Raw genomic sequence first — 10,663 nt, 5'->3', positions numbered from 1 at the left:
AATAGATCCGAGTGTAACTTTTACTGGTAGTAGATCTGAGTGTAACTTTCACTAATAGTAGATCTGAGTGTGACTTTCACTGGTAGTAGATTTGAGTGTAACTTTCACTGGTAGGAGAACTGAGTGCAACTTCCACTAATAGTCGATTTGAGTTGTAGTTTGCGTAGTGGAAATAGTGTGTGCCCTGTCTTGGACCGTATTTTCTGCATGTACTGGTGAGCGTTGTTACAGGTGATCGGTATTAACCTTGATATGACTCGGTCACCACGCCCTTGGCACTCTCACGTACAATTAGAGTAGGCAACGCCCAAGATGCAGCAATGCACCTCTTTGTAGTTCATTGAGGACTGCTCGCCCTTCTGGACATTTCGAGTGTGTCTTATTCGTTTTGGCCCTACAAGTCGCATGAATTGTGAAACTCGTTGCCCTTTACTCGCCGAAGTAAATAGTTTCCCCCATGCACACCTTCAGTAGTACAAGCTTTTATCTTCGATAGAATCGCTATTGAATCTGCACTCTTTGTGAACTTCCCAAAACAGTCCTCAAAGGTGACTCTGCCTAGCTTGGAATCGCCTGTCTCTCACCAATTGGGCACGGATGCGATAATCTCTGGACGACCCGTATGGCAATGATAAGATGTGTGGTTAATATTTAGAAGTTAGATTTGGCATATTATTTAAACCCCGAAACTGTAAAGGACTGAGCCATTGGATGCTAGCGAGCGATGTGCGAGATTTTATTCAGCTGTACCACCTCTCTGACCACGCGTGTTGCAGTTTTATGGCCAAGGGTACTGTATTGCACCCAGTACGTGTAGTAGCCATAGCTGTCAGCTGTCGCTTACCAATGCCGGTACAAAGCGCCTCCGCGGGGAGTTGAGTTGCGCACGCCGAATGCAGCAATTTAACTCAGCTTACCCGTGCTGCAACGCAATCTACTGAAGGGGTTCGAATCTCATCTAGCAGCTGAGAAAGGCGACTTGATGTCTCCTGTGTAGTGTGATAGAGGGGTGTCTGTATCTGTCATAGATTCCTGGGAGGATTGGAGTCCACTACTAGTGTAAAACAGATGATTTATCTGATGGGATAAAAGTTAGGGAGTGTAAATCAATTGTGTGCAAATCTTTTTGGTTCGAGTCCAGTTGCAATGCAAGAAACGGAGTGGCTCTCGTTGAGAGTACTGGGCGTAGACCCTCAGTCAAGGCCCCTTTCTGTCGATGGGTGCCTTTACCCTTTCAAAAGTCAGGGATGTCCCTGAGTATATAGTGTAGACGAAGAGACTGACCCTTGGGCGGGTTCGAGTACAGTTTTGTAGATGTGCTTTCTTTTTTCTATACATAAGATGAATAGTTGAAAGGATAAATTCCAAAGTACGAGTAAATGATAATATGTATCACAAGGAGACTGTATTAAAGTCTGCCATACAATAATATTAGAATGTATTTAACGATAGAGATAGAAATATACGGGTGACTACCCACCCCTTACTTGTGTGTTTACGCATGTTCGGGGGAGCTGGGCACCGGGTGATAGACCTGTGCCTTATTTATCTAGCTAAAACCGCTACCCCCTCAAGGAGGATGCAGTCACATAAAGGGCTCAAGGATGGGTCTTTACTCGGGTCCGGTGGTTCGATCCCCTCTTGACATGGTGATCTTGTCTACATACAAAATGTAGATGAAAGAATTTTAGGAGAATTGGGCTGTACGTCCGATAGAGCTACTAGGTTTTATACATAACCCTAGTAATGAGAATACGGTATAAGAATACTATTTCTTCTTTTGCGATCACAATACTAGGTTCTCTGCATAATCCAAGTATGAAGAATTTTTTATAAGAATGCCAATATCTCCTTTGACTATATTAATAACAGGCTGTATATAGTACCGTAATATTAAGGATACAATATAAAGATTTTAAATTTTCCTTTGACTAGCATAATACTAGGTTCTATGCATAGCCCTAGCGATAAGAATAAAGTATCAGGATATAGATTTCTTCTTTGACTACCATAATAAAAGGTTCGATGTGTAACTAGTAGTAAGAAACGATCAAAAGAATAAGTTCTATATATAACCCTAGTATCAATAATGTAGTATTGGGGTACCCTCTAATTCTTTCTTTTTGATTGTCGCAATAACATGTTTTTTATGCAACCCTAGATGAATAAGAATGCAGTATAAGAATATTGATTTCTTATTTTTCTGTTTTCCACCACCGACTCCCGATTCAACTGTAACGGGGTCACCACCCCTCCCCCCCTTTCACTTCCGTCCCTTCTTCGTCACAAAAAGATAATCTTATTTATTTCAAGATGGCAATAAAGAAAAATAATAGGAAGAAGTTAAAGTGACAAAACGGTACGAATACGAGGGGATACCATACTATGTTTGTTACAGTCGATTTTAAGCTACTTCTTTCGAGCCTATAGTCATTTTCCAAAATCAATTGTCCGTAGCAATATACTTGACTATGTCCAGGATCAGCCTTCAACCAATTAAAGGAGAAAATCAGAGCACCAGACATCGTAGAATGATTATAACACATGACTGTTAAGGAACCTCCTAACAGAAATCACGACTAGTGCATATGGCAGTATTTAGACCAGTGGTATCACTCCTATTATAGATGTTGAATATGTTATATTCGAAGCTATAAGCTTGGTTGGACAAATACTCTATTCTAAGTACTGTTTGTGCATCGATTGTTTTTCCTGCCCTACTCACCGCGACCTCAGCGAATGAGTTGACCAAAGAAAATAAATTGCCTAACGGATTAATAATACTGACCTTCTCAATAGAAAGGGAGCCTATTTGGTATAAATTCCGTATCTAACATACAGCTAGCCAAGATGCCACAATCTATACTAATACTCGATACCACCAGGACTTGGATTAAGTTAAAAAAAATTACCCTACTGAACGCCATAGATCACGTGTTAGGGTCGAATTTACATTCTTCCAAGCTAGCTATAGAAGTCTTCATAATTTTCAAGGTCTTTAATGGTGAAATTTGACTCTTTAACATTCGAGCAGAGCTTGTTAAGATATAACTATCAGCTTTTAGTTATAGTTTCAGCAATCTTGATGTTGGTACTATCACTCATCAGTATGCGAGCAGTTGATATTCCAAGTAGATTTTGAGTTTAGTAACAAACTTTCCTCTTGACATGTTCCAATTTCCTTGCTATAAGCCCAAAGGTAATGTGAGCGACTATAGGTCTCAGGCCAGATATATTAACGCAACTCTCGAGAGTAATTTAAGCATCTTGATTAGCTGTCGGGAGTGAGCTAACTCTGATGACTTCTATAAATCAAGAGAGTTTCTTGCTGTAAAATCTGGTCTGAGACCTGTAGTCTCTCATAATGTATGAAATAATGATATACAAAGTCTAGTACCCTACACTCTAACAAGCAGTGCTCACTGGGTTTTTTTAACAATCAATCAATACTAGAGAGTGATTTTCGGTATACTCGCTATATAAAGTAAACGCTGAGAATTTTTAAGCATTTTGTAACACAGTAAACGAGGTAATATAATTGAGGATCGAACATTTGATCCCACTTCCATACCTTTTAATAATAATAAATAGAACTATAAAAGATGCCAAAATCTTAAGGCCTATCGAAGTTTTTAAACGATGCAAGCACTGTATACTCGCAAGTAAAATGAACACTTCTCTTGAGGTCGACTCCTTCAACCAAGATTTATAAGAGAGGCCTGCACTTGTAACGATACAGCTGTATCGTTCTTGATTTATACTTCCTGCTTACGCATGATGTTAAAGGCGTGAACGATATATTAATCGAAACTTTAGTGAACGTGTTTATTTCTTTTGCACTCAGGACTTTGGGTGCGCATCGATTTAGTTATGCGTCAAATTGAGAGATCTTTATTAAGTGGTTTACCAAACTATTAGCTTGATTGTGAAGGCATATAAATAAAACATCGTAGTAGTTTATAGCAAAATCCGTGCGAAGCTCTGATAAAGTATCATTCGAAAGTAACGACATGTTATTCACGATTCTAGCACAATTTTCTTTCATAGTTGCACTACAAAGTAATTCTAACATGAAAAAGCCACGAAATATGTGTTTTCTCGAGAGGGGGGGGCAGTGAGTGGTGTTGACCCTTTCAAGTTGGAGCAACTCACAGACTGCAACCGTCATAACTGATAGGGCACATAGACTATCAGAAGAGGTACTACGACTTGCTCTATATCAATACATAAACATGTATACGACATTCTAATTCAATAAAAATTGCTTTGAAAGTATAATGCTGTGTTGGTAGGCTATTTTGATCTGTGGTAACACTGTTACGTATTGACAAAAGGGATGTTTCATGTGGGTATAATTTTCAGATTTGTTTTGAAATTGGCCGCTATAGGAAAAGTTCGATAATTACAATTTCGTTCGTTGGCAGATTATAACTTCACATCATTCTCACAACGTTGTCCCCACATAAATCCTATGGAGAGCAAGTAATACTTTTAAATTACAGGATTCTCCGATGCAACCACATCCTTGATGAGGTAAGTTTGATTCACGTATATTGCAGTGTTGGCTGACAGCGTTGATCTGAAATAGTACTTTCCCCTACTCATATGCATGTGGCTATGAATTGGACCACAATGGAGATAATTCGACACGCTCAAAATGATTCGTTGGCAGAATAGAAGCGTCACATCATGTTCACGACGTTGTTTTTATAGAACCACCCTGAAGGAGTATATTTCCTTTCCTCAAGATTCCAGTGTTCCGCGACATACCCTATATTGTTTAACAAACCTTAGATGACATCCTACATGAAGAAATTCGGACGTAATGCTTTGATCTGAAGAAATACTCTCTCGTACTCATTTAATATAGAATTTGTCACTCGTGTATAAATGTTACTTATCATACAGCTGGAAACATACAAATTGCTTTGTCGGTTGAAAACAGCGTTAATTTAATGAAGTACTCGTTCGCTCTCACAAGAAGTCCGGCTATTGATTGTAGTTGACAGCTGGTAAATCGGGCTAGGCTGGGTCACAGTAGGTTCAAGTCAAACTTGATATGTCCATCATATAATAAAGCGATTTTGATTCCAAAAGTTAAGTGTGAAGAACGAAATTATTATATAAGAATGGCGCTTTATGTAAAAAAAAAATGGGGTTTGAATATTGTATACTACGAAGCCAGAATAGTTACAATGCCTGAATATAATCTCGCTTCATGTATAGATTGTTGTTTTCGAATACGACAATAGTACACTAAGGATTTGATTAAAAAAGCACGCCACAGAAGACATTACAGCATATCCCAGACTGTATCATAATCTCAAACAATATCACTTGTACTTTAGGCGATATCGAAATGTGCTTGTTTTATATGTCAGGGTTGTTATTCGCCTCAGAAACCAGGTATTTTATGTATATTTCTTATATATAGGATTTAATCAAGGTACGCTTAAACATTGGGAAGTCGCTGTATACCTCGCATTTTGCTTACTTGGCGCATGATGGAAAGCATGGGTTCAGTTGCCGCACCCTAATTGAAAAAATACAATGTCCCACAATGGCGGCTATTTAGTTTTCCTTTGTTGTCCGCGCTGCGGACGATAAAGCACACACGTCTGATTCCTGATATTACCGGACGGTTATTTGTATGGGGTGCATGGAGATACAGTAAATACGAACTAATAGATAGAAAGACCAGAAAACTTAAATTTGTAAAAACTAGAATGGGGGGGTTTTCAGACCGTACGCACCAGGATGGCACCAACAGCTTACCTCACCTGTATCCCCTGGCCCTCGGTTCTTGTCTTCGAAACAATTTTGCCAGATTCAGCCATATTCACACCTGATAAACCTCATATCTTAAATATACATGTATGCGCGATAATGATTCTATTTCTTTTAACACAAAACAAAAATAAATATGTAGTAAAAGGGTGGTTCATGGGCCTAATTCTAGAATGAGGTCCTGTCCTAATCGGCCGTCCCTTAACGTCTAGAACCAGGACACCTAGCTACCTCCTTGGACGCTTTAGTTTCTTCCACGGAAGGGGACACATGGGTCCGGACACCAGTTCCTTTAATACGCCCCTACGTCCCTTCCCTATATATACGAGTCTACTACTAGGGCTACTCTTCAGTTCAAGTACTTCAACCCCTTGAAGTACGTCTGCAAGAAGTAAATTAATAAACGATTAGTTGTCCCGAAGTACCTGTCCTGTATCATCTGCCCTGTACCAGCTAATACAATTATTTTTGACGGACGAGATCTCAAGCTCCGAATTACTCTGGCCAATCAGATTTGGCCTTTGAGAATTCCAATTAGAACTAGCCAGTAGGAAAGAGTCTGAATATCAGCTAATCACCTCTTTTGTTCACCAGATTTCGGAAGCTACTCAAAACATCGACCTTTGGTCCCCTTCAAGGGTCTATGCTGGCGATAAGCATAAGATGTTTCTCCCTTGGTGGGAGCGCTGGCAAGGGTTCACCCACTCCCCAGCTTACCGTAAGATTTCTTCAAAGGACAATGCCCAACAGGATGTTGAGGTCTCTGGGTTCTCAGCCCAGGTGAATTTGCTGATATCTTACCTAAGTGAACGTCTGGTGATGGAGATTCACTTGGAGCCGGACCCCGAAGCCACGGTGACGGATGTGATCCGCCAGCTGATGGCTAGCTATGGCTCTTCTCTCTACCTGCTAACCCGGACCTATTCGCTGGATCTCATCGCGTATGCGAGTCGTCTCCGAGAGGATAACGTCCGCAACCTCAAGGAGAAGTGTGCGTCCCTCAGCGAAGCCTCTAAAGTTGCAGTCAAGGCTGTGATATACCGTTTGGATTTCGAGCTCCATCCCCGTTAAACGCTGCCTGAAGTCCCAGGTTGTGCTGCCCCCAGGATGAGTATGCTTGAAGCCTAAAGCCGCACGGAAGGTATTAATAGCGTACATGCCCCTGTTCCTCTCCTGCCGCCGCCCCGTGTGAGTCATCCGTTTCCGCCAGCCCCTGCCTCTGCCGGAAGGGGTATCCACCCCAGCCGGTTGCAACCCCGCCAACGGGTGTCAAGCCCTCGCCCCCGGGACCTCGGCCCTTTCCGCCCCTCTACACGTGTCCCTCTCGAACGACGTATCGGTCGAATCAAGGACCGCCTGACTCGGGACTCTTACCACGCCTTGAGTACTGCTGAACTTGATGCTTGGCTGACCCTAGTCACAGCATCTCCGGCCGACAAACCACCGCTGGGAGGACTCTTTGTCCGTTCAGAAGACGACCAGTGCTAACCAGGAGGTGTATGACTATTTCGAGTGAAGCCCTATCAACGAAGGGAGGCTACCACGAGAATCCTACGAACGGAAGTACCAGTACGTACGCCGTGCTAAGTGCTATGTACCGATAGCACAGTTCCGTGTCTCGATCTCCGCGGCAGACAAACGGAAGACCAACGACGATCGCCGCCAGCACCGTGAGGAGCAACGTGAGAAGGAGGAGTACCGCCTGCGACTCGATGCCCGAACAGCTGAACAGGTGTACCAACGAGAACATGCCCGCCATAAGGCAGCTGCAAGAGCCGCGCCCCTGCCGTCCTCCCACAGCAAGCCCAGCGGTTGTCCCTGCACCTCAGGAGGTGCCTCGCCCCCAGAAAGTTCCATGGCGAGTGATTTGCGCGGATATCCAGCGTAATGCCAACCAACAGGGTGCGATCATGGATGATGGTATTAAGTGTCATCAAGGATCCGGCGATCCTGACCCCACTCACTAATGTCTGGTCCACGGACTTGGTCTTGCTAACGGAACGACTGCTTGAATTGACAGTTGCGGTCCGCACATTATTACTAATGCATACTCTGGCCTCGGGTTGGAGATTATGTCGAACCACTATGATACGAACGGACTAGTATCTGCCACAGTCCTTGCAGCGAAATATCTGAGCGACTATAAACGTACCCACAGGAATGATATCCCCCTCCGCCAGCCACAATCCACTAACCCTGGACAGATATCCACCTCTAACGCAGGTACGCCACATAGTACGACCCCCAACGAGCGATATCGATCGACATCTGATTCTCTCCCACGAGGCCGCTCTCCGTCAAGGGGCCGCAATGACCGTGGCCGCAGCCGTACGCCTGCGTCCACCCGCGAACAATGCACGAAGTGTGGCCTCCGCCACTGGGGGGCGAATTGCCCGGTCTGTGAGATCTGCCACAAGACCGCCATTTCAGGTACAATTGCACCCAAAACACCACCGTAGCCGCAGCGACCACCAAACAGGAAGGATTGTCGGATGACGAGTGGACAGGGCCAGGCACGAATGCATGGTGCGAGGACTTGGCGGTCCGTATATACAACGACAAGGGAACCCGACCAGTCATGCTGACACGATCATTTGTAATATCACACAACTTTAGCCTACACACAATGGACACCGTCTATATATCGGGCTTTGCGGGTGATGGACGAATGACAATCAACACGCGTACCGAGGTCACCCTCCTGCTGGAGGTGCTGGACCTCGACGGCAAACCAATTACCCTATGGGTACCTGATGATTGCGATGTTTTACTAGGCTTGGAACAGCTGCAAACAGAACGGTTGGGGATTGGATGGGATGAGTCCACATCTCTCCCAACGTTCCGCCTCCAGCTTCCACGCTCCTTGATGATGAATTTCTTAGCTTACAGGCCGCCGGAGATTCTCTACAACCTTGACCGCACCAACCGGGACCCCTACATCCCGGATAGCCCGTTAGATGAATACGATTTTACGGGCCTGGACTATATGGGCCGGATACGCAACATGTCCCCAGCGGAGGTAGACGCCCTACAGTGTAATAGCCGGGCCTCCACACTAGACTCTATGTTATAAACGTACTCTTAAGCAGTACGTAAATTATAAACGTACTCTTAATAGTACAAGGAACTTAAGTTTCCTAAATGGTTTTTAATGGTTTTATTAATTAATACCTTTTCCATTTTACATATCAGATATTTGGACGAGGCCATTAAAAGGCCCCAGTAAAGTACCAAACATAAGATTTGGTATAGTTATATTAATAGAACTATATTTACTTTCCAACTTTATTTATATCTGAATACTTCGGTAGCGAGATGGCTCAACCGAATATAGGTTTCTAGGGACTATTAACGTTACCTAGTTGATCCTCCGATCAGCCAACCAGACGTGCCAGTCTGATGAAGGCTAAGTCGGTAATTCTTGATAAGTGGCAAGTTATTGGTTAAGACAATAACTAAGGACATCAAGAGTATTTTTTAATTTTTTATATCTTTTTTCTAAAGATAGGATTTTATAAGTCTCTCAGATTCGCCCCAACGAAACATACCATAGTTTCTAATAGAGCGACAACGAAACACTAAATAAAATCTCTTCGGCGGAAACAGTACTGAGAGGATTATATATAGGCAATGTCTCAGTCTCACAATCTCTCAGAGTATTGCTGTTTTCACGAGGCATACCTAACTTTACTAAAAGTCTCATCTCGTTTATTTACTTTAATATTTTTACGACACTTAGAATTTACCTACGCGTTTATAAGGCGTTAATATCGCCTTAATAGACCGAATCTTACAGCAGCAGAAGTTCCTCGCGGTCCGAATTGACAAAAGTGTCCCCAAATTCATAAAAGGGGTCATGGTCGACCTGAAGCTCAAGGAAGGAGCCAAGCCGATCCGCAGGGTATATGGCACGAAGGACCCGTTCAAACAGAGAGTCGAAACGCGACTGGTGGACAAGCTTCACAAAGTGGGCCATGTTGAACCGGAGGATCCGTACAGCTTGTGAGTTGCCACATGCCTACTGGCTCGCAAGAATGTGCGCGTCACTTTCACGTTGGATAACCAGTTCCAGTTCACGGTGGACTGGTCCACCACGAATAACCAGCTTTTCAATCTACAAATCACTCTCCCAACCGAGGAGGACATCCTCAATCATGCAAAGGGGGCCATCATATCACCAGCTCATGTTGGCGCCCAGTTGCCGCCACCTCCTGACGTTTTTCACGAGGGATGGACGCTTTCATCAGCCGGCCTGCCTGGTGGAAGGGGTCCAGAATGGCTGTTTTGATATGCAGCACTTCATGACCATCACTTTCCAGGCAATAGTAGCCCTGGTGGCATACCTGGATGACCTGACGATTGTGGCGAAGTTGCGAGTCGACAACACATATATCGGTTCAATCGTTTACCATTGGGATGATGTGGACGACACCCTGGACATCATGATCTCCCGGGATATCCAACTCCAGCCGACGAAGAGTCAGATTATGAAGCTGCCAAAGGAGATAGTACACCTGTTTGGCCGGGATATCCAGGACCATGGATCCCGCATCGACCAACGACGGTTGGAGGATTTCTTGACAGCGCCGGCCCCCAAGGACAGGAAGGAACTTGTTTCCCTTCTGGCGATGCTATCCTGGTAGTCGGGCATGATCCCACAATACGCCCGCATGATGGAGCCCCTAACCCGCTTAACAGAGAAGTATGCAGGCTTTGAGTGGGGCACCGAACAAGTCCTCGCATTGGATACGGCACTTTACTATTTGGCGATGCCTTTTAAGCTGTACAAGCCCCTTCCCGACCAGCAGTTGATCCTGTATTCGGATGCTTTGAATCCTACGCTTTGTTGTGGAAGAAGTTTCTGATGCGTATCTGA

The 10,663-nt window shown here is 44.0% G+C and overlaps 4 protein-coding genes across 4 annotated transcripts in view; all 4 read left to right on the top strand.

The window, feature by feature from the left end:
* Window positions 1–1,133, top strand: part of SARC_04817 (hypothetical protein) — a gene marked incomplete at its 5' end in the record, with an annotated part of 6,589 nt that extends 5,456 nt beyond the window's left edge. The window contains one exon of the mRNA XM_014301351.1: window positions 540–1,133. Within this exon, the coding sequence (XP_014156826.1) occupies window positions 540–632 (93 nt within the window). The remainder of the gene's footprint in view (window positions 1–539) is intronic.
* A 5,317-nt stretch (window positions 1,134–6,450) lies between these two features.
* Window positions 6,451–6,858, top strand: SARC_04816 (hypothetical protein; the record flags this gene model as incomplete). The annotated part of the gene is made up of 1 exon (XM_014301350.1): window positions 6,451–6,858. One exon carries the CDS (start codon window positions 6,451–6,453, stop codon window positions 6,856–6,858), a length of 408 nt encoding a protein of 135 aa, XP_014156825.1.
* A 1,001-nt stretch (window positions 6,859–7,859) lies between these two features.
* On the top strand, window positions 7,860–8,860 carry SARC_04815 (hypothetical protein; the record flags this gene model as incomplete). The annotated part of the gene is made up of 2 exons (XM_014301349.1): window positions 7,860–8,217; window positions 8,247–8,860. 2 exons carry the CDS (start codon window positions 7,860–7,862, stop codon window positions 8,858–8,860), a joined length of 972 nt encoding a protein of 323 aa, XP_014156824.1.
* A 783-nt stretch (window positions 8,861–9,643) lies between these two features.
* On the top strand, window positions 9,644–10,430 carry SARC_04814 (hypothetical protein; the record flags this gene model as incomplete). Its single annotated transcript, XM_014301348.1, has 2 exons — window positions 9,644–9,789; window positions 9,860–10,430. 2 exons carry the CDS (start codon window positions 9,644–9,646, stop codon window positions 10,428–10,430), a joined length of 717 nt encoding a protein of 238 aa, XP_014156823.1.
* Between the last annotated feature and the right edge of the window lie 233 nt (window positions 10,431–10,663).

The sequence above is a fragment of the Sphaeroforma arctica genome (genome assembly GCF_001186125.1).
Source record: "Sphaeroforma arctica JP610 unplaced genomic scaffold supercont1.284, whole genome shotgun sequence".
Taxonomy (NCBI): Eukaryota; class Ichthyosporea; order Ichthyophonida; genus Sphaeroforma; species Sphaeroforma arctica.
Note: the sequence above shows the minus strand (reverse complement) of the source record. Positions and strands in the feature narration are given on the sequence as shown.